Raw genomic sequence first — 25022 nt, forward strand, 5'->3', positions numbered from 1 at the left:
TGGTTGCTGCCACACATGCTTGACGCCATCTGAACCAAATAAGTTTATCTTGGTCTCATCAGACCACAGCACATGGTTCCAGTAATCCATTTCCCGAAGTGGGAAATTTCAAGTGTTGTCACATAAAAAGATATAATAAAATATTTACAAAAATGTGAAGGGTGTACTCACTTTTGTGAGATACTGTGTATATATATATATATATATATATATTGTGACAGGAAGTCAGGTAAATCTGTGAGTGTTGTCACAGATGGGAGATACACTTCTGCTTGGTTTAGACAATTCACCAATTACTATGGGGTGGCGGCTGCAGAGGTAGCTAGGAAGGTGTAAGGACGTTGGAAAAAGCTTCAGCTATTTAGAATGAGGCAATTAAGGCCTCTATAAGTTATCCAGGGGATGATTGCTGATTGCTGCCTCCTGAGGCTGTATGAGCTGAGGAGAGCAGTCAGATGAGAGACTTCTAAAGGTGAGGTGTTGAACTTTTTCTGTGTGAAGAAAAACAAATGGAAATTTTCTGTGTGAAGAGAAAATAAATGGACTATTGAGTGTCTGCTGTAGGATCAGCAGTGTCTGCCCAGCAGTAGGTTGGGACAGACTCCTTAGGTAGGTTCCTGTATGTGTGAAGGTAGACGCCCACAGCGGCCAGGATTTATTTTGTGTTTTATTTTTGATTTCTGATGTTTTGGATGCTTGCACTTGTTTGAAGAAAATTGCAAGAATAAAACCATAGACTGTTGTTTTCAACCACTCCTCGGCTATCTCCCTGTGTAAAAGAACCCCCCCAAGGGGTCATTCACACCCGCCACCGAGCTAATCCCTCACAAGATAGATAGATAGATAGATAGATAGATAGATAGATAGATAGATAGATAGATAGATAGATAGATAGATAGATAGATAGATAGATAGATAGATAGATAGATAGATAGATAGATAGATAGAATATAACGGGCTATGGATGGGGAAACATGTCATCACTTAGGAATCATACCACACACCAAATGCAGAATCGTAGTCAGGATCTTGGCAAAATCGTGGCTGGTATAGACATCAGGAGACACACAGAGAACAAAAAGGTGTCAGTATATCAAGCATTTAAAGAAAATAAAAGTAACAATATCCAATTACATTAAAAACTGGAAGTAGCAGCAGAGAGCCTTGGGTAACGTGGTAATCCTTATGGTTCAACTTAGTACAGGCAGCAGGGCAAGACATGTAGCAGCAGAGATCCACAGTTTCACTCAGGCTCACTCGGGCTGGACATCAGCAAAGCTGGCACTGAAACGTTGAAGTCAGCTAGATAAGTTCAAAAGAGCTGCAGAAGCACATATGGGAGCAGTAGCAGATAAAGTATTGGGTTTCTGAGTAATCTGCCCCTTTATCATGACTTGATTGGGTTGGCAATTTTCCTAAACCACCCAATTTATCACACTTTTATCCACCAATACCCATATCACACATAGCAAGTGTTTTGGTAAGATGCCTTGGGTTCTGATTCACCCATTGTACACCATCTTCGAACATCCCAACCACCCTAAGGCCTAATAGATTTGAATGGTGTAGTGGTATAGTTTCTATTTTACAAATCATGGAGTGTATGTTGTAGAATGTGTATATAAGACTGTAGCAATGTTCTCTGACTGTGGTGCTAAAAGTCTTTAGTGTAGTCTTATTGTGTATCTATTGACAGGTTTGGCTCTGTGGTGGCTTAGTTGAAATCGTACCATGTTCGCGAGTTGGCCATCTGTCTCAGATTCACAGCACATCTAACATAACTGAAGATGATGCAATTCTTAAAAACAAAATCAGAATAGCGGAGGTTTGGATGGATTCATACAAAGATGTCTTCTATCAGAGCTTTGGAACAGAGCCCTTAAGCAACCTGGTCAGTGAAAAGTATGCTCTTTATTCAAAAGCTTTTTTTAGTAACATGGGGGAGGACTTTAACCTGTGCATGTTTTTATAGATGTCTGTGATTTTTTGCTCTGGTATAACATACTTACCTAATTTCTTGTCCTGAGGAAATAGCTAATGGCTATCTCCATTATACAGATAGCAAAAAGACCATGATGGAGTTTCTAGACCTTCTCTAAAGTTTTGGCTGGATTTGAGCTTTTTTATTTTTCAGCGTTTGTTCCATCTTGTGATACTATGTAGAATAATTGTTATTTTCATCTTTTAGAGCAAGAAGACTGATGTCACTGAGCGTAAACAACTGCGACTGAGACTTGGCTGCAAAGGGTTCCAGTGGTTTTTAGAAAATATCTATCCAGAAATCAATACCTCAGTCTCGGTTCAAGGATCATATGGCCTAGTAATACTTTATTATCTTTTTTTTGTGTTGGTGGGTGTTGGGAGACTCATTTTTCACACACTGCTTACCATAAAACACTCAAATAAATGAAGATCTATCCATACAATTTCCCAAGATTTTATGAAGGTTACTATTTAAGGGGTTACTAAACCCACCACAGTAAAATCAGCTGGGTGCAATACATTGCATTAAAGAGGGCATGAGTTGGGGTAAAATCCTACATGCTATGCAAATTGTCAACTGGCTACATTTGGAATTCAGTGATATACACTGGAAAAGGAACAAAATTCAATCAAAAATACAGCAATTATGGAATGGCAACATCTTCTGTTCTTTCACTCATTGAGCCATTGCTAAATCAGGGCTATTGTGTAACAACTGACAAAAATTTTTAGACGTCTCCTGAACTTTATGGGGTTCTACTGCAAAACAAAACCGATGCCTATGGAACCGGCGTGACATGACACCAATGTTTGGCAAAAAGAAGCTCAAGACAGGAGAAATGGTTGCCTGGCAGAAAGGCAAATTGATTGAACTGCTATGGCGGGAAAGGAAAGATGTGTGCCTAATGAGTACAGTGCATAATACCTCCACTGTTATGGTACGCATGAAAGGTGGGAAAGAAGTCATGAAGCCACAAGTAGTGATAGACTACAACAACACCATGGGAGGTGTCGACAGAGCCAACCAAGCAATGACATTCCACCCAGCAATGAGGAAACAGCAAAAGAAATACTATAAGAAGATCTACAGACATCTTCTTGAGCAATGCTTGTGGAATGCCTACATTCTGCTAAAAAAATAAAAAGAGTGACAAGCCTGTGATTCAGTCGAAAATTAATTTGGAAAGTTGCCGAACGTATATCTTTCTGAATCGCCAAACACCATCAATGGCTGGGAATAGATCTGGCCGTTGTGCTGTTGGTGTTGTCAACCCGGGAACGCCTGACTGGTTGTCACTTCATGAACTATATCCCACCAACTCAGAAAAAGTCAGCACCTACAAGGATGTGCGTGGTTTGTTTCTCAAAGAGAGATGACAGTGGAAGGAAAATAAGAAAGGAAACCAGATTCTATTGTCCCGATTGTGACGTCGGACTTTGTGCAGTCCCATGTTTCAAAATCTTTCATACCCGAGATGTTTACTAAATCATTATTACAGTGACTAGTAATATCGCATCCCTTGTTTGTACACATTTCAATGTTTTTGGTTTGATTATATTATTAAATAAAATGTATTCTTATTATATTATAATTTATGATTTCGTGTTTCAAACTTTATCATACCCGGGATGTCTACTAAACTCTTGTTTGGATAGATTTAAGTGAGTTATTCCTAAGAATTACAGGCCTAAAATATAGAACACATTTCCATGCAAAACAATGTAACGCTTTTAGATAAAAAATTCTGACATAATAAGACCGCCAGGGAGGTTAAAAAAAAAAATACAAAAATAATAATTTTTTAAATTTTTTTATATCATTCACAGCTGTTCAATACGGAAGCAGACTCCTGCGTGCAGGTCATATACAACAGCCAAATGTCACATCACATGGTTGAACTTTCAGACTGTGCTGTAAAAATGGAACAGGTATAAGTGAACATTTATTCACTATTATTTCAGGCTGAATTGTTGCTGAATTATGCACATTTTCATTTCACGTGTACATACAGTAGATATGCATTAGTATATACACTATATGACTGAAGGTGTGTGGACATCCCTCAATTATTGAGTTTACAGTAGGTGTTTCCAGTGAAGGGTACTGCTGTTGGTATTGCATAAAGTACAAATATGGGGTTTTGGTAATGCTACAGCGTACAATTCAACAACATTTTAGATAAATGTGGATTCATACTGCCCTGGTGTGGTCCTGCTACCCAATGAGCAAAGTGCAGCTAACCCGCAAGTTAGACTTCTATGATATCCTATTGGTTTGGTGCAGTTTTAGAAAGTGCACCAAAGAAACAGAGTGCAGGAGTTTTGGTGCACTTTCTGAAACAACACCAAAAGATAACCCACGGGAGAACCACGGGGTAGCTGAACTTAAACAAAAGTGCAGTGGGGCAGTGTGAAGCCACCCTGTGTAATTCTAACTGTATATCAACAGTTTGGGGAAGGTCCTATCTGTTGCAGCATAATTGTCCTATGCACAAAGCCAGCTCCATAAAGACATGGTTTGATGAGCTAAGTGTGCAGGCAGTTGGGTGGCCTGTATAGAGCCCAAAATTCAACCTGAGTACTGAGTATCTTTAAGATGAATTTGAAAGCCACTTGGGAGCCAGGGCTTCTTACAAAATATCTGTACCTGACTTCTCAAATGCTCAAATTATCTTTTTGGCACAAATTCCCACAGACACAATCCTAAATCTAGCTTAAAGTCCTCACAGATGACAGGGAGCTATTATATCTGCAAAGGGAGGGGGTCAACATAATGCTTTTCAGCACAGTCCCCCCTTTAAAATCAGTGTCCACAGTCCCCTTTAACATCTTGTCTGCGGCTCCTCCCGCCCCCTGCTGTGCTGATAGGATGACATAGTCAGCCGAGCGGGCGGGCTGAGGACCTGGGAGAGGACACACGGGCATGGCCGTACAGCAGGAGGTGAGCAGCGACTGCAGTCAGTAAAAGCCCTGTGCGACCTGGTCATCATCAGGCCATGGACCAGCACCAGGAACCCCCTGGATTAGGAAACCTGTTGGGTTTTTATTGCTGACGCTGCCCCGACTTACCCTCTCTTTATTTGTCTTGTTTACCGTTATCATCAAAAGTGAAAGCAAAAGAAAATCCCAAATTGTTGGTAGTCCCCAGAACAGTAATAGTGGTGAAATCTTCTAATGGGGACACTAGTTCTGGTGACCCGGGTGGCCCAAATTTGCAGCCATTTCCTCTCATGTCCTGTTTAGGCTATGGGACAAGGTTAATCTCCCAAAAAGGAGACACATGGAAAAAAAAACTGACAGGGGTTATAACCCTCCTTATGCCATTCATAAGGAAAAAAAATAAAGTTTTGCCTTTAGTTCTACTTTAAAGTGGTTGTAAACTTTGTTACACCACTTGTATCTACCGGTAAGCCTATAATAAGGCTTACCTGTAGGTACTATGAATATCTCCGCACAGTTTAGGAGATATTCATAGTGCATGCAGCCGATGACATCATTGGTGCATGTGCTCTGAAGGTCTGGCTTACTGTGTAGGACCTTCAGAGACGTGCCACAAACAGGCGGCTCCAACGTGCATGCGCAGGAGTGACGTCATTGCGGTTTTGGACACTCACAGCGCCGGAAGAAACCTGGAAGAAACACAGGGGAAGATGTCAGCCATCTCAGCGGTGAAGGAAGGGCCTCTGGAAGGGCTTAGTTCTAAGGTACATATTTCATAATGAGCTTGTATGCAATGCATACTAGCTCATTATGCCTTTATCTTACAGGTTTTTTTTTTTTCTTTTGTCCAGGAGTTTACAACCTCTTTAACCATCTCCATACTGTCGTATTGGGGGGAAAAAAAACAGCAGGGAGGTGGACTTGTACATCTGAAGCGTCTTTTATAATTGGCAAATACTGGAAAATACGCTTGGGAACCCAGTGTGCCTATAAATGGCTGTCGTATGAGCTGTCATTGGACAGCTCAGAAAACAGTCATGATGTATAGAGCCAATCACAGTGGCTCTGTAGCTAGAGATTGCTGTGAGCCAAGCATAAACACTACTAGTGTTTACAAACATTTAGGCCGTTCACCATGGAGGAAGCTGCTAAATGTCTGTAAACAAAACAGAAAAAAGGATTGCAGCAGATCGAAGGTGAAGGTAGGGGGGTCTTAAAGTGCCATTGACCACCAAGTTGATTGGGTATTGGATAGTGGTTGTTTTTAGAAACGTGGGGTTTTAAAGTGCCACTGACTATAGATTGTAGGAACTCTTTGAAAAGGTGGTGGTGGAGGTTAAAGTGACACTGACCAACTATGATTGAGGGATCTTTTTGTTTTTTTTTAAAGGTTAAGAAATGAAAGGCAAATGTATACAAACCCAAAGTTTTGGTCTTCCTTTCTATTATATAGTACAACAAAAAAAAACAGTGGGTAATACATACCACCAAAAGAAATCTCTATCTGTCTACAAAATGATATACAATTGGGTACAGAGGCAAAGGAGCTGTAATTAGGCACTCCCAGAAGAGGAGAGGGCTATGATGTGGAGTGGGCTGTGCTGGGTGTTTTGTGATACTTCCCCAACTTTCTTGATCTACATACTGTTCTGAGTCACTGACTTGGGCTGGCCTTACACTGAGCCCTACCAGACCTGCTGTATTCAACAAAAGTAAATTGTTCCTGCTGGAAAATACTTAACCAAACTGCAGCTGCATCCATTTAGATGTAGACACTGCTCAGGTATTCTGACAGCCGCCGCATTGCGTTGATAGAGAAATCTAACATTGTATAGCCAGCTTAGGAATGTGTTAAAGTTAGTGGGTCAGCATAACAGCCCGGCAAAAGGCATTTTCAGAAAGATCAGCAGCTCTGATATTATATCAAGACAAACATATAATTCTGATATGTTATTTTTTTTAACTGTGACCTTACCAATTTTCTATCAGAATCCTGTAAACAGTTCTTTATAACAGAGATACCAGGTCTATGATGGCATGTGGTAATCTGAGAAAAGTTATTTATTAATACTCATTTTTACTTTGCAGCTTTTTGTGTATCACGATAAGAAGATCCATTCTAACTTCACAGAATCACTCTGCTTTGATCTAATGTATGAACAGATTGTGCTCACAAACTGCTCTGTGAAACAAGCATCCACGTGGGATTTCAATGAGGTATTTAAATGTCAAAGTATAACATTTACAATAACAATTATATGGAATGTAAAAGAATTACAGGTGTTGTTTTCCTGATTTTATATTTACATGGGGAATATAGAAGAAAAAACTGGTCACAGTTTTCTGCTGGTATGGTCCTTTCAAAGGTCCTCTGCCAAATTTAAAAAAGCCCCACCGTAAGTTCCGTTAGCTTTACCGAAACCTGTGGTAGGTTCAAATAGTTCTAAATAGCCTTTTACAAAGAGGCACTATTACTGCACCAAATTAAAAAATAATTACCTCCAGTTTGTTGATAACAAAACTGGAGGTAAATAAAGGCATTATAAATCATCCTACATGCACCCTGTACTTTTCACTTGCATAAGATGTGGTAAATGCTTCTGTGAAGAAACGAAATATCCCACAACACTTGGGTCACTCTAGTGTTCTGCAGGTGAGAGCATACTAGTAGTTAGATCTGACACTGCTACAAGCAGGCAGAGCAGTGAAGGCTAAGAGATGTGTTTTAAACACATTAGTGCTCGCACATTTAGGATGCAAAACAGAGAAATGTGGAAGCATGGACTGAATGCTATGTGACTTGGAACCAGGAGTTGCCTGTCCCTTTAGCACATATGGTAAGGCAAACAAAGAACACAGGGAATATGACTAGACTAACACTTAGTTAAAACAACAAAGACATTTGAAAGTTTATAATGCCTTTAGGCCCAACTCTAAGGCCAGCCATACACATTTCGAATCTCAGCTGGTTCAGCAGGAACCGGCTGAGATTCAAACCGTTAATGGGCAGGCTAAATGTATCAATCAATTTGGCAACCAGCCTGCTGGATTCTCTTGCGATTATCGCAAGCAGCTGATATAGCCATTAGCGATAATCTCTGTATTCTCCTGGCGGGGTGTGGCTTCCCCTGCACACCCCCACCAGGAGGAGACAATGGCCCGGAGGGATTACTGCATCAACACTATTTGTGTTGACGTAGGAATCAAGCAAATTTCTTGTTGCAAGAAAGATATTTGCTCCATGTATGGCCAGCCTAAGTAGGAGTACAGAAAGCTAACTTCTCCCCTCCCTACCTCTCATTGGTTGTTAAAGACCCTGTCCTTATCTGTCCTAGAAGCTAGTGATGCTGACATTGAGAGCAGCCTGATGGGTAAGCAAAGACACTAGTTCACCATCAGGTCCGCTCTCTCCTTGTGATTGACAGAGGCAGAGGACAGATTCTGTAGGTAATAGCAGGCTTTGTCAACTGGCTAAGGATCCACCCGCTGCCTGCTGTAGATAACTAGGGGAACGGACCTGATAGTGAATTAGTGTCACTAAATGCCCATTAGGCTCCACCCCCACACCTAGATTAAAAAATTATTGGCTTGTTAAAACCTTTATCCCAAAAGAGAAACTGTAAATGTAACTGAATAAAAAATGTTTTAAAGTGATACAAAAGTGTTAGCTGAAGTTAAGCTTTAATTTGCTAGTCACTTACTGTATATCTCCTCCTCATAGGTTGACAGTACTGCTGTCCAAAGATGGCTATGCTGCTTCTACATAGACACAGTGGAGGAGTGAGCATAGCCACCTTGAGACATAAGGTGCGTTATTGTCTGGATCACCATTGCATGTACAAAAGAGATAACATGAAAATCTAAATCCTGAAGTGGTTGAAACTGCATGTTTTAACTATTAAAGTTACAATTTGGTCAGAATTGAAATTTAAGGACTAAAATATACAGAGAGCACATTCTATTTGCAATTGCATTAGTCAACTATACTCATTTTTGTCAGTGATCCAGTAACATGACAACCCCTTTTTTGAATACACAATGAAAAAAAAAAAAAAAAACGATATCAGTATTATGGTAGTAAACATCTCGGGTATGAAAGATTTTGAAACATGGGACTACACAAAGTTTGACGTCACAATCGGGACAATAGAATCTGGTTTCTTTTTCTATTTTCCTTCCACTGTCATCTCTCTTTGAGCAACAAACCACACACATCCTTGTAGGTGCTGACTTTTTCTGAGTTGGTGGGATGTAGTCCATAAAGTGACAACCAGTCAGGCGTTCTGGGTTGACAACGCCAACAGCACGACGTCCAGATCTGTCCAGATCTGTTCACAGCCATTGATGGTGTTTGGTGATTTAGAAATATTTGTTCAGCAACTTTCCAAATAAATTCCACATGAATCACAGGCTTGTCACTGTTATTTTTTTAGCAGAATGTATGTATTCCACCAGCATTGCTCAAGAAGATATCTGAAGATCTTCTTATAGTATTTTTTTTTTTTTTTTTTTGCTGCATCCTCGTAGCTGGGTAGGATGTCATTGCTTGGTCGGCTCTGTCGACACCTCCCATGGTGTTGCTGTGTTCTATCTCTACTTGTGGCTTCATGACTTCTTTCCCACTTTTCAATGGAGGTGTAATGTACTCAATAGGCACACATCTTTCTTGTCTCTCCATTGCAGTGCCATAATTTTGCCTTTCTGCAAGGCAACCATTTCTCCTGTCTTGAGCTTCTTTTTGCCAAATATTGGCGGCATGTCGCGCCGGTTAGCCCTTATGGTTCCATAGGCATCGGTTTTGTTGTGCAGTAGAACCTCATAAAGTTTAGATGTATAAAAGTTGTCGGTTGTTACACAATAGTCCTGATTTAGCAATGGCTCAATTAGTGAAAGAACAGAAGATGTTGCCATTCCATAATTGCTGTATTTTTCATCAAATTTTGTTCCTTTTCCAGTGTATATCACTGAATTCCAAATGTAGACAGTTGATGATTCACATAGCATGTAGGATTTTACGCCAAATCGTGCCCTCTTTGATGCAATGTATTGCACCCAGCTGAGCCTTCCCTTGTAGGCCATTAGACTTATATCTATGCTGATGTCTCTTTCTGGCACATAGCTCCGTTGGAAATTCTGAAGAATCATTTGATATACTTCCCAAATTTTTTTTAGTTTTGGTGCAGGATGAGTAGTTTCATCAAACTCTTCATTATTTTCAAAGTGGAGATATTTCATTATGAGGAAAAATCTGTATTCTGACATGACCATGCCAAAGAATGGAGTGGCAAGTAATATATTGGTTGTCCAATACCACTTCTGCAGGGGTTTCTCCACCACTCCCTGAAGAATTATTAGGCCTAGAAATTTCCAAAGGTCATCTTTGGTCATTGGTTCCCACTTTATGCATCTTGCAAACCTCTGATGTGTAGCGCATTGTTGCTCTTTGTACCGGTTGGTCTCTGTAACTATTTTTTCAATAACCTCATCAGTCAAAAATAATTGTAGGTATGCCAAGGGCTTGTCATGGTCAACGTCAACTTTAATACCAGGTGCTCCTGTAAATGGGAATCTTGGGGGCGTTGCCTGATCCATACCACAGTCAATAGAGCACCAAGTCTGCACATCGCTGAGCTCTGTTGCAGATTCGTCGCTGTCGTCACTTTCCGTACCTGATGATGAATTTTCCCAAGAATCACTATCGCTCAGTTCTTCAAGTAACTCCGTTTCGCTGTCGCTGGTTTCCAGTTCGTCTAAAAGCGCTTCTGCTCAAAAAGAACGCTTTTTGGACGCCATGGTCATTCTCAATTTTCCAGGCACAAAGAATTGGAAAATCACAGGCAGGGTGCTGGAAAAGCCACCAGGTGAAATCCTGTGGTGAAAAGGCATGATACAGTGTAAGCTGTGCATCATGTCATTTGGTTTATTTACATTTTTGAAATTGCCGCCGGTTTCACCCCCCCCGCATCGTGACACTTGCAGGGAAGGGAACCGGAAAACAGGTGTCGGCATCGGCCAAGCACACAGCGGGAGGACAACGGGAGGATGGCTGGAGGAGGGTGTGGGAGGACAGTGGGGGATCGCAGGGGAAGGTGAGTTTTATTGTGGGGTAATCCCAAGTGTGGCTCGGGGTTACCGCTTTTGGTACTCTATATTAACCCTGAGCCACACTCGGGAATACCACTAGGGAGGTTAAGAAAACCTCTGCGTTTTAAAAATACCTTTTCAGATTGAAAGGCTATAGGCCTAAACCTAAATTTTAGAGTAAAAGATTTATAGACTTGTTAACCATTGCAGGATTTCTGTAGGAACCAAATAAAATCACTTTACAAGGTTATGAGCTTTAAAGTTTTACGAGTATGATCTCAATGTTCAGGGAAAGGCTGGCAGCCTTAGGCCTGAGGGGGCAAGTCCGGTCAAGTGGCCCACTGAACCACCGAATCAGCTCACCATCCATGCCCACCTGGTTTAAAAACGGATATTGATGTTATGAAGCAAGACAATTATGATACATTGTAGTAACATAATTTAATGTTAATAGCAACAAAGGAGGTTTAACAAAAATACTACATCAGTGCAGCCTCACCAGTGCCCATCAGTGCAGCCTCATCAGTGCCCATCAGTGCAGCCTCATCAGTGCCCATCAATACAGCCTCACCAGTGCCCATTAATGCAGCCTCACCAGTGCTCATTAATACAGCCTCACCAGTGCTCATCAATGCCTCCTCACCAGTGCTCATCAATGCAGCCTCCCCAGTGCTCATCGATTCAGCCTCACCAGTGCCCATCAGTTCAGCCTCACCAGTGCTCATCAATGCAGCTTCCCCAGTGCTTATCAATGCAGCCTCACCAGTGTGTATCAGTGTAGCCTCACCAGTGCCCATCAATGCAGCTTCACCAGTGCTTATCAATGCAGCCTCACCAGTGTGTATCAGTGCAGCCTGATCAGTGCCCATTATTGCAGCCTCACCAGTGCTCATCAGTGCAGCCTCATCAGGGCTCATCCAATGCAGCCTCACCAGTGTCCTCACATTCAGCCTCACCAGTGCCCATCAGCTTAGTCTCATCAGTGCAGCCTGTTCAGTGCCCATCAGTGCAGTATCACCAGTGCCCATCAATGCAGCATCACCAGTACCCATCAGGGCAGCCTCATTAGTGCCCATCAGGGCAGCCTCATCAGTGCCCATCAATGCAGCCTGATCAGTGCTCATCAATGCAGCCTCACCAGTATCCATCAATGGAGGCTGATCAGTGCCCATCAGCTTAACCTCATTGGTGCCCATCAATGCAGCCTCACCAGTGCCTATCAATGCAGCCTGATCAGTGCCCATCACTGTGGTTCCTATAGGCCGCTGGCCTGTAGGTTCTGCTGGAAGCTGGCAATGGCCTTTGGGTCATGCTGGCCTGTAGGTTCTGCTGGGAGCTTGCCATGGCCTGTGGGCCCTGCTGGCCATGGCCAGCTCCCAGCAGGACCTACAGGCCAGCAGGACCCACAAGCAAGCAGGACCCATAGGCCATGGTCAGCTTCCAGCCGGATCCACAGGCCATGGCCAGCAGGACCCACAGGCCATGGCCAAGCTCCCAGCACAATCCACAAGCCATGGCCAGAAGTACCCACAGGCCATGGCCAGCTACCAGCAGGATCTACAGGCCATTGCCAGCAGAACCCACAGGCCATGGCCAGCTCCCAACAGGACCCACAGGCCATGGCCAGCTCCCAGCAAGACCCACAGGCCATGGCCAGCAGGACCCACAGGCCATGGCCAGCAGGGCCCACAGGCCAAGGCCAGCAGGACCCACAGGCCATGGTCTGCAGGACCCACAGGCCATGGTCTGCAGGACCAACAGGCCATGGCCTGCAGGACCAACAGGCCATGGCCAGCAGGACCTAGAGGCCAAGGGCCAGCAGGACCAACAGGCCATGGCCAGCTTCCAGCAGGACCCACAGGCCATGGCCAACAGGACCAACAGGGCTCCTACCAACAGGGCTATGTCCTATTTTGAGGTTACATGGTAGGCAGGGTACTGGGGCAGGGGAAATGGGGTGCATGGGGGGGATAGGATGTAGGGGTCAGCTGGGGGTGTTAGGGTCTCTAACCTTAGCGATGCTGATGGCAGCTCAGTAGGTCTTTGCATGGCCTCCTGGAGGGGTGATGACAACTGCAAGCTGCAGCCTGTGCCCAGCCTTAACCAGTCATGTGCGTGCGAGTGTAAACTGCTTTCACTCTCTCAAAAAAATTCAGGCTGCACTGTTGCAGCTATCCAGCGCCCAGCCCGATTGGGTCACGTGACGTGCGTGACCCATCCCCTGACACGCCCCGCCTCTGCCTACCTCTAAAGACTCTCTCTCTGAGGGTTGTATGTAGTTTCCTGCTGCGTGCCCCTGCTCAGTTCTCTCCACCCGCGGCCACTACAACTTCCAGAACGCAGCGCGGCAGTAGCACAGCCAATCTGTGCCTGCCACGGTCGACTTCCTTCACAAAAAGAATAATGTCAGCAGGCAGCGGTCGTGACAGCGGCCATTTTGATTATAAGTTAGGTGGCTTGGGGGGAAATTTCCACCCTGCCCCCCGGCCCAGCTCGCCCCTGTCAATGTTGTACATAATGCTGCCAATTATTACCTACAGCACCTATAAAATGCATAGCTCTGCCCATTTAGTAATTGTATCACTAAACATTAACAGTATACTTCTGTTTTTTTAAAGCTAGGCGTTTCAACCTGTTTGAAGTTCTTGTAAAACAGATTTGGATGTAATGCAATAAAATCAACTGACAGCAATTATATCTGTCAGTAATTTTCAAATGTTACTATACATCCATAGCCACCATAAGCAGCAAATTGTGTTTCTCATCAGCAGAAAATAATGACTTATATGGTGGCTGTAGGAAGTTATAGTGCAGACCTTTTCAAAGGTTTCATTGAGTACACCAGGGGTAGGCAACCTTAAAGAGGTGGAGATCTACCTAAACAACATGGGAGAAATCAAAAATCACCGGGCACAGTGTCACCTCCTCACACCTCATTTAACCCTCTAATTGCTGTACTACCATGTCACAATCTTGTGCATTGCATGGCAATCATGGGTTTAAATCATTTTGCCTCCTCACCACCTGTTAAACACACACGGATTGCTTGCTTTTCAGAGAAGCAGCAGTGCCTGCTACACTTGTGAATGAGCCCTTAATTGCATTCGGCAGTGGCACCCTTTGACACACAAAATTGGGGCTTGGTAAGACCCTGCGATTGAGTTGTGGTTTACCACCACCAATTCCTACCCCCCTTGGTGTACACATGCTGCAGCAGGAATTAAGCCCCCTGTTGCTTTTAGTGGGTGCTATCGCCTGCCAGTTGGGAGCCATTCAAGTAAATGGGGCCACTCAGCAAGTGCCTGCAACTTCTTGCTTTTGCAGGGTCCAAGGGGTTAAAGCAGGTGGTGAGAAAGCAACACAACACTGCTATTATGCCCAGTGTATTGCCTTACACTCCTTTCCTGCTGCTGGCACCACTCTGGAAACAGCTAGCCGGAATAGGTGATGGAGTGCAGTTGGTATCACTCCGCATGGGACAAGTGCCTGCCTTGCACTCTTGTTTGATGCTCTGGAATGGTGAGTAAGCAAGCCCAGACCGTGATCCACCATTCACCTGTTCGTGATTTACTGGTAGATCGCGATCTACAAGTTGCTGACCCCCAGAGTACACTATATGCATTCAACTATACACAATAATAAAAATTGGATACTTTGCTATTTTAGACATTCATATTTATAATTAAAATGTATAAAAGGCTGAAACCTTTTAGTTTTGGATAAAGTAAGGAAGGATTTAGACCCCTGTAAGGTTTTTTTCTTTCATCCTGTCTGTGTCCAATCAGGGAGATTTCCCTTCACTTCCTTTTCTGGAAACACAGCGGGATATAAGAGAGGATCTTTGCATACTGAGGGAAGAGTTTCCGCTTAGACAGTTGTCACCAGAATACAAACTTGTTGGAATCGTACAATCCACATATTGGATATTAGAGGCCTTACATGTAATCAAATATGCTACATTGCAAGTGTTTCAATGAATATACTGTCTCATAAGAAGGTCCCCTCAGTCACTGAAGATCTCCCTTTGTTTTATGATGGACTTTGCAACACTTTTGTATCCACATTTACAAGACCCTATAACTGACAGTCAATTCTCCCTCAATCTACTGTCACTGATGTATAAACTTGGAGACAGTAATGATCCCAGAATTGGGAGCCATCTACTTACAAACTGGCAACCAAATTGCAGGATCTTTTCTAAGATTTTAATTCTATACAGTATGGGTATATTTTTCTTTATAATGTCTACGATTTGTATATATTCCATACTATAAGTGGTGGCAAAATTAACACTTCTCTCTTTGTTGTTACATGCTGGATTGCTTCTCATAATCATATTTAGCAATCATTTTTCTCTTAATCTAGCATTATTTCTGCCTCGATTGAGTAACACTTTTGGGTAGCCTCTTTCTCTTAATCTTTTCTCTACTATCCCAAATTTCTGATCATATATTTCTTTACTAGACACATTTCTGAGTGCCCTGATGAATTCATCCAGTGGGATGGTCTTGATGGTGTGGAAGGGGTGATGCTTATTTTTCTTGTGGTGGTGGTATAGTTACGGATGTTTCCATGATTGCTACAAAAACTAATTTATTTGGGTGAATGAAGGGGTGGAGAGATGTGTCCCAAAATCCATTTGGCACCCATTGATTGTTAGTGAACAGCAGTGAACAGCTCAGCTCCCATGCTGCTGCTTTATAATTACAGAGGGTTTTACAGAGGAGGAAATGATGGTTGCTAAAAATTAAGGTTTTTCTGGCATAGAGGAGGTGGCAGGGATTTTGTAAGCAGCACTTCAGACTGGGTGGTGGGGAGGATACTGAAACTGAAACAAGAGTGTGACAGTTAAAAAAGAGGAAAATTAAGGTTGAATAGGAGACACCACAATTTGATCAAGATGTCAGCAGGAACATGAACAGAAACAGTGCAGGTAGTGCTGGGGAGATGGCCAGGGCTGAGATTTCCACTGGGTAGGATGCAGTGTAGATTAGAATGATATTTGGCATGGTGCACTGGATAATGTGAGGGATTTTTGCACATTTACTGGTGACTGGGTTCTGAGGGGTTAACATATGCATGCTTGACACAAAGGAGTTATTACATTTGTGCTGGAGACTTGCTGCTAAGGGGTAAATACACAAGAAAAAAGTAGTACTCTAGGTGCGCATACATTGAGTACTGTGTCCTGACAGGTTGAAATACTTTAGCTGGGTACTGATGCTGAGTGATTAACACACATGCCTGGGGAGTGAGCACTAGGGGGAAAATGCACATGGGCTGAGGTTTGGACACCGAGAGGTTATTACATATGTGCAGAGGAATGCGTTCTTAGGGGTTAACACACCCTCGGCTTGGCCCTAAGGGGTTAATGCTTATATGCTGGGAAAAGGTAACTGGGAGGTAAACTGCAGACTAGTCAAAAAGTCTCTGGAGGAGAATAAGGAGAGTGTGTATTGGAGGAGAGATACAGGGAATAGGCAGATATATGTATATGTGTGCTGGAGGAAGGTTAGAGGGGATAGACCAATGTGTGTGCTGGTGGTGGGATACAGAGTAAAGGCCAATGTGTATGTACTAGAGGAGGAATACAGGAGATGAATGAATGTGTGTGTGCTATAGGAGGAATACAGGGTATAGACTAATGTGTGTGTGCTGGAGGAAGGATGGAAAAGATAGACCAATGTGTGTGTGCTATAGAAAGGTACAAGGGATAGACCAGTGATGGCAAACCTTGGCACCCCAGATGTTTTGAAACTACATTTCCCATGATGCTCATGCACTCTGCAGTGTAGTTGAGCATTATGGGAAATGTAGTTCCAAAACATCTGGGGTGCCAAGGTTCGCCATCACTGGGATAGACCAATGTATGTGGACTGGAGGAAGGATAGAGGGGATAGACCAATCTGCATGTGCTGAAGGAAGGATACAGGGTATAGACCAATGTGCATGTGCTTGGGCTGGGATACAAGGTAAAGACTAATGTGTGTGACATGGAGGTGGAATACCGGGGATAGGCCAATATGTGTGCTGGAGGTGGGATAGAGGGGAAAAACCAATGTGTACATGTCTAGGGACTGAGAACTAAGGAGATAATGCACATGGGCTGAGTAGAGGTTACCACATATACACAGAGAAATAGGTGTTGAGGATTTACCACACCTGGGCTAGGCCATAAGGGGTGTGAAACTGGTTAGAGAGTTATGTGTACTATGTGTACCAGAGGGACATCCTACTGCTGGTAAAGATACTGTGGAGTGAGACTGTTGCTAGACTGAGCTTCAGTTTGATTGCTGACCCTCCTAACTGTGTATCTTAGCTCAGCTTGCAATCTCTAAGGGGAGGACATAGGTAATGTTCAATATATATTTTGGTTTTGACAGCAGACTGAGGTCTCTTTGGAGGATAAACAGGACAGTGCGCACTGGAGGAGAGATACAGGGGAAAGGCCAATGTATGTGTGCTGGAGGAAGGATAGAAGGGATAGACTAGAGTGTGCTATAGGAGGGATAAAGAGGGTACATCAATTTGTGTGTGCTGGAGTTGGAATACAGGACAAAGGCCAATGTGTGTGCGATGGAGGTGATATACAGGGGATAGATCAATGTATGTGTGCTGTACACGGGATACAGGGAAATTACCAATGTGTGTGTGTCAGAAGATAGCTACAGGGGATGTAGCTCTCATAGTGTGTGTGTGTGCTGGAGAAGGATTCAGGGGAAAGACAAATGGCTGTGCGCTGGAGGAGGGATACAGGGAAAGACTAATGTGTGTGCTGGAGGAGGGATACAGGGGAAAGAATAATGTGTGTGTGTGTGTGTGTGTGTGTGAGATGGAGGAGGGATACAGGGGAAAAGACCAATATGTGTGTGTGTGCTGGAGGAGAGATACAGGGGAAAGACTAATGTGTGTGCTGGAGGAGGGATCTTACTGGGAAAAGACCAATGTGTGTGCTGGAAGAGGGATCTTACTCGGAAAAGACCAATGTGTGTGCTGGAGGAGGGATCTTACTGGGAAAAGACCAATGTGTGTGTTGGAAGAGGAATACAGAGGAAAGACCGATGTGTGTGCTGAAGGGGGTGATAGAGGGGATATACCAATTACCAATATGCATGTGCTGGAGAAGGGATACAGGGGAAGACCAAAGTGTGTGCTGGAGGAGGGGTACAGGGGAAACACTAGTGTGTGTGTGTGTGTGTGTGTGTGTGTGTGTGATGGAGGAGGGATACAGGGGAAAGACGAATGTGTGTGCTGGAGGAGGGATACAGGGGATAGACTAATATATGTGCTGGAGGAGGGGTCTTAATGGGAAAAGACCAATGTGTGTGCTGGAAGAGGAATACAGAGGAAAGACCAATGTGTGTGCTGGAGAAGGGATACAGGGAAGACCAAGGTGTCTGCTGGAGGAGGGATACAGGCATAAGGTTGACTGGCACACTGAAAAATTGAAAGTAGCACTTAGATATTTTATAATATAAGATAGATTATAGGCAGAGTTAGGAGATGGTGGGTTTACTAGAAAGCCGCAGTAGTTAAAACATAATGTTGCTAGTTCAAAAGGTTTTTGCAGGGTCTTCTGAAGAGACTGCTTGGCAGTTTCCGGAATGTGTCTGCCTAAACAGTATGCATTGTGTTTGGATATAAACGTGTAAGATGAAGGGAACACAAACTTCTCTCTGTAGTCATAATCTGTCTCTAAAAATTGGCTTTGTTGAGCAGTATCGTAAATAAAAAATATGATTTTTACTCTTATAGGCTGGACAACTGATACACATTCCTACAAGCAAATGTGTGGAAACAGTGAGCATAGAGACTGGCAAGACATTTCTCTTCCTTAGCTTTTGTAAAAAGAACCAAGGGAACCAGACCTGGAAAATGATACTGGTGTGAGGATGTAAAACGGGAAGTTTTGGACATTATTTATTCTGAAAACTGCATTTATTTAATTTTTTTCCTGCAGACAAATGATTATCCCCTTTCCTATGCCAAAGCATCATACAGCATCTCATTTCAAACCTATTACACTCTTGGGCATTACGATGGTTTTCATGTAGATTTTATGTATAAATTGCCAAATTTTGTGTACAAAAATGACATTAATCACAATGTTCCTAATACATTGGGCATTATTCCTTGTTGGAGTGGAACTTCAGCCAAATACTCTCTTTTTTATTGGGAAGACTAGGGTAAGTCCGATCTTCTGTCAGGTTTTAACTGCTGTCTGTATCCCCACTTTTCCCTGTGGACACAGAAGCAAATAAAGAAACAACAGAGAATTTAACTATTTTGTATTATATCCAAAAGTAGTAAGAAGTTTTGGTTGCACTGTAACTGCGTCGATGGGCATTTTTATTTGCTTCAAGAAGTTTTTGCATTCTGATTCAAGTCTATGTAAATGAAGAACCCACTTGAAGCAGGTTCAAAGGAGGTTAACTGCACCTGTCAATGAATTCTGAAGGATTTCAGAAGTATGTCAAACTGATGCCATCCACAAAGCTCGCAGTCCATCAACGCAGGCCCTAACACATACTATGGGCATTTGCCAGTTAAAATATAGAGCAGAAATCAAACAAAACCTTTAAAGCCTCATACATCTAATCTCATGAATTCAGGACAAATTGTAAATATGTTGAAGACTATTTGTATATTAGGGATTTTTTTTTCTGTTACAAATTAGCAGCAGAAATACTACATAACTGTCGCATAACTATTGCACATGTAAATAAATTTTGTTTAAGCTGCATTTTTAGGTCAACTATTTCAGCTCTATGCAGTATGTAGACATTCACTAATCCTCTGCAATTCTAACAAGATCCACAACTAAAGTGTGGAAAATAATTATTTGATCCCCTGCAGATTTTGTAAGTTTGCCCACTTACAAAGAAATAAAGGATCTATAATTGTTATCATAGGTGTATTTTAAAATTGAAAATTCAGTCGCAGTTCAGTGAGTAAAATAGGTATTTGATCCCCTAGCAACCAACAATAATTCTGGCTTCCACAGACTGGCTACAGTATGCGATCATGTGGTACACAGATTAGTCCTTTCAATTTAACAAGGTGCTCCTAACGACAGCTCGTTATGTGTATAAAAAAAAAAAAACCTGTCCACAGAATCTCGTTTTTCTATTCAAACCCCACCATCATGGGCAAGACTAAATAGCTGTCAAAGGGCGTCAGGGACAAGATTGTAGACCTGGACAAGGCTGGAATGGGCTACAAGACCATCAGCAAGAAGCTTGGTGAGAAGAGAGACAACTATTGGAGCGAATATTTGCAAATGGAAGAAATACAAAATAACCATCAATTACCCTTGGTCTGAAGCTCCACGCAAGATTTCGCACGAGGTAAGGATGATCTTGAGAGAAGTGAGAGATCAGCCTAGAACAGGGTTTCTCAACCAGGGTTCCATGGAACCCTAGGGTTCCTTCTGAGGTTGCTAGGGGTTCCTTGAGCAATGGGCAATTTCTGCCTCTCTGATATGTTTCCAATGACGCCATTGTTCCTTTTAGCTATCTGTAAGGGGATTATTCTTACCAATGATGACAAGAGTAAGGGGCATTCTTCCCACTGACTGTCATACTAATGTGTCATGAGTTGTAGATTTTTCATTTTTAGCAGGGGTTCCCTGAGACCAGAAATTTAGTTGAAATTTGAAAAGGTTGAGAAAGGCTGGCCTAGAACTACACGGGAGGAGCTTGCGAATGATCTCAAGGCAGTTGGGACCACAGTCACCAATCGAACCATTGGTAACACAATAAGCCGCCATGGATTGAAATCCTGCAGCGCCCGCAAGGTCCCCCTCCTCAAGAAGGTACATGTACAGGCCCGTCTGAAGTCTGCCAATGAACATATAAATGATTCAGAGAAGAATTGGGAGAAAGTGCTGTTGTCAGATGATACCAAAATTGAGCTCTTTGGCATTAACTCAACTCGCTGTGTTTGGAAGAAGAAAAATACTGACCATGACCCTAAGAACACCATCCCTAAAGTCAAAGACGGAGGTGGAAACATTATGCTTTGGGGCTGTTTCCCTGCTAAAGGTACAGGCCATTTTTGCCGCATTGAGGGGCCAATGGACAGAGCCATGTATTGTAAAATCTTGACGTAGAACCTTTTTCCCTCAGCTAGAACACTGAAGATGGGTCGTGGATGGGTCTTCCAGCATGACAATGACCCAAAACATACCACCAAGGCAACAAAGGAGTGACTCATGAAGAAGCGCATTAAGGTCATGGAGTGGCCTAGCCGGTCTCCAGACCTTAATCCTATAGAAAATGTATGGAAGGAGCTGAAACTTCGAGTTGTCAAGCATCAGCCAAAAAAACCTTAAGGATTTAGAGAAGATCTGTAAAGAAGAGTGGACCAAAATCTCTCCTGAGATGTGTGCAAACCTGGTAACCAACTACGAGAAACATCTTATCTCTGTGCTTGCCAACAAGGGTTTCACCACCAAGTACTAAGTCACGTTTTGCTTGGGGATCAAATACTTATTTTTCCTCACTGAAATGCAACTCAATTTATAACATTCGTATCGTGTGTTTTTTCTGGATTTTTGGCTGATTTTCTGCCTCCAATTAATTGTATTAAAATACACCTATGATAAAAAGTATAGACCCTTTATTCTTTGTAAGTGGGCAAACTTACAAAATCTGCAAGGGATCAAATAATTATTTTCCCCTCTGTAGTAACACATAACCTGTGGGTACTTTCGTAGAAAAGTAGATCTACTGAGTTGGATTTATTTTAGACAGTGGCCAATCTTTCTATCCTAATACCATAATCACATAATACATATCTGTATGTGAACTAGGGGAAAAAACTTTTGAAGGTAGCATTGTCTCCTATTATTCAAACATCATCCAAAAGCTATGGGTACTTTTATGAAACTTAGTTTTTAACAAATTATTTACAGATTTTTTACTAAGGGAAAAATAGCTAGAATTACATCAGGTCAGTTTTGAACATACATCACATACAAACACTGTCAACAGATACACAATCAAATATTAAATATTTAGAGGAATTAGTGCTGGTTCACACTGCAGCGGCACGACTTCGGGGGTGACCTGTGAAGTCGCGTGCACCCCGACTTCGGCACGACTTGCATGGACTTCATAAAATGAATGTCTATGCAAGTCGCTCCAGGTCACCCCGAAGTAGTACAGGACCCTTTTTCTAAGTCGGAGCGACTTGTGTCGCTCCTATTAGAACCGTTCCTGTACCGAGCAATGGGAGCGTGACGAACCGTGACTTGTCAGGCTGACAAGTCGCGGTCCAAGTTGGATCAGTGTGAATGGGCTCTTAGGGATACCACTGGGACCACCCTTAGTCTCTGTGATTTAGCCCCTCCTGGGCATAACACGTTGGACAGGTAGATGAAAGGCAGGATGTCATGCTGCGAACCCGTGTCATTGGAATAAATTGTTTTTAAGCATTGTGACTTTATTGGTATGCAGCCCATTAATTTCCTTCTGACATATGGTTGCCGAGCAGGGATACGTTCCTGGCCCAACACCTAATAATTACCTGAAGGTCAAGGGGCAGTAAGCATTTCAAGAGTGACAGGGTTTGTTGCTGGTTTTACTAACTACTGCTGAAAGAAGTTCAGTCCTAAATTATTGATATGGACAGTGATTGAAAGCATTATACATTAGACAAGCTCTCATCTGAGTGACAAAATTGTATGATTAACCTGGGGTCATTCACATTGCCATTATGATTTTCCTTTATGTGTCTAATGTGCTATAAAACATTAACAACTGTGTTTTTGTTCCACCCAGAGAGACTTTGTACAGGTTCAGGTTATCTGCAGATCTTAGTATACTGTGGTTTAATAAACTCTACTACATTTACAGTATAAGGTCCATTTGGGTATATATATAGCGGTATGTTTAAAGTGGACATTTTATTTTAAAGCCTAACTCCTGGCTTCCTGTTACTTTAAACAGTTTATTTGGACCAAGCTAGTCCAAATGAACTATTTGCTTCACTAACAGATGCACCTGCTGAGAGTGCTACTTACAAAATACAACCCTGTCTTCTGGCAGTAGGACTGCTCAGCCATTCACAAGAAGTATTGTATTTTTTCAATGAATACAGGGCTTCCTCTAATTGGCTGAGGTGAAGAGGTTGGCAGATGACCTCACAATCCGCACTTCAGCCAAACAGAGGAAGCCTTATATTCATTGGTTAAATACAATGCTTTCTGTGAATAGCTGAGCACAGCTCAGCCTGACTCAGTTTTGTTCTGGGATTGTGGCGAGAAGTCCTCATTCTGCTGCCAGAACACAGCACTGTATACTGTAACTGATGTACTACAGCTTTCAATAAATAGAACACAATCTATGAATGGAGGGGGCAGACTTATTAATAATTTGCCATCCTTTATTCATAGATCCCCTTTCATCCATAGAAGCTATAGTATGGTTTCTTTGAATGGAGTAGCTAGGCAGAAAGGGTAGGCATAGTCAGGCTCTTGATGAGAGCCTGGGACACTCTATTTGTTGTTTTAAACCCCTACCCCACTGAAAGATTACAGCAGCAGGGGTAGATAAAGATTTTCACCAACAGTAGAGGAATCAGCACAAGGGACACAACCCACTGACTGTAGGTTATGTCCCTTGTGCTGATTTTTCTGTTTGTGATTTTGGCTGCACTTAAGCATTAAAATACCTTCTTTAACAATAGAAAATAAGGTTATTTCACGTCAACATGTGGCACTGCATGCAACACTGTCTTTCTGTACTTGTAGGAGCTAATTTTTATAACAAAAATATTAACAATCCTCGTAAACTGTATGAAGATATTCAGCTTTTTAATGCAATGTTAATGACAGTAAATGGGAAGTTTATATGATGCAAATGTTTGCTTTTATTTTCTAACCTGTAGTAGCAATCTACGTTGTCTAGTTGCTATTTTCTGTTATTTCTGAGCCAAATTTTAAAATAAATAATAAAGTGTTAATTTATTCTAATAGGCCAAACATCAGCCCACACTGCCTGTCTAGTATGTGCCCATATCCTGTTTATTCCCGGTTTTAGGAAACTCATTTTGGCTTCTTGTGTGTCTCGAGGGCTCCAGCAAAGAGAGTCCTGCAGTTTACAGATTCTATAATTGCTGTTACAAGAGGGTCTCACTCTCTCGGTTTTACACTCAATTTATCTTGTAATATGAACACAGTAAGAATGTGAGTACATAGCAGGATAAATAGATAACCTAAGATAACTGATGCTAAATATTGTAATATAGAAAAAGTAAAACATTCAAGTAATAGACTGCCAAAAAAGCTAACTTTGGGAGGTCACTTGTTCAAAGCAATGTGGCTAGTATTGTAGGGGACATTACTTTGGAGGTATCCTCTGGTCAACCTAGCATCTTCTTTCTGCTCTGAGATATCCTATGACTGGTACCCTGAAGTTCCAAGCATGTTTCCCCACAATCTCAGGAACTGTTCAAAGTCATTCAGTGTTATGGGTGGCACTTCCTGAATTGTGGTACAAAAAATACACCAACTGACATTTCTGTGACATTGGGGTTCCCGGATCTTCTGCTTCTGCAGGGATCCTAACCGGTGCCATGGCATATACATCATTGGGGTTACTTACTAAAACTGGAGCTAGAAAAATCTGGTGCACCTCTGCATATAAACCAGTCAGCTTCCAGGTTTTACTAGCAAAGATTAAGCCCCCATTCACATTTGAGTGACTTATCATGCGATTTGACAGTTCAAACCGCATGATAAGTCACATCCTATTGACAGCAATGGCACTGTTCAAATTGGTGTGACAGCTGACTTTGCAGTGCCGCATTGATTTGAAAAACTAGTACATGCACTACTTTTGGCGATTTCGGGAGCGACTTGAATAGACATCTGTGCATGAAGGCGCACAGTTGTCTTCAAAATCGCACTTGAAGTCGCACTGAGATGCGGCTTTGAAATCGCATGACTTCAGATTAAGTCACATGATTTCAAAGCTGCTGTCAATGTGAACAGGGGCTAAATGAACAAACTG

The 25022-nt window shown here is 42.4% G+C and overlaps 1 protein-coding gene across 1 annotated transcript in view; it reads left to right on the plus strand.

Annotated features, from left to right (window-relative positions):
- Nucleotides 1-19419, plus strand: part of GALNT15 (polypeptide N-acetylgalactosaminyltransferase 15) — a 43193-nt gene extending 23774 nt beyond the window's left edge. Inside the window, exons 6-10 of the mRNA XM_082257430.1 lie at nt 1697-1891; nt 2189-2320; nt 3811-3912; nt 7012-7140; nt 18763-19419. Coding sequence (XP_082113556.1) covers nt 1697-1891; nt 2189-2320; nt 3811-3912; nt 7012-7140; nt 18763-18897 — 693 coding nt within the window. The 3' untranslated portion in view covers nt 18898-19419. The remainder of the gene's footprint in view (nt 1-1696; nt 1892-2188; nt 2321-3810; nt 3913-7011; nt 7141-18762) is intronic.
- The last annotated feature ends 5603 nt before the right edge of the window (nt 19420-25022 follow it).

Source organism: Pelophylax lessonae, assembly GCF_965119305.1.
Source record: "Pelophylax lessonae genome assembly, chromosome: 5".
NCBI lineage: Eukaryota > Metazoa > Chordata > Amphibia > Anura > Ranidae > Pelophylax > Pelophylax lessonae.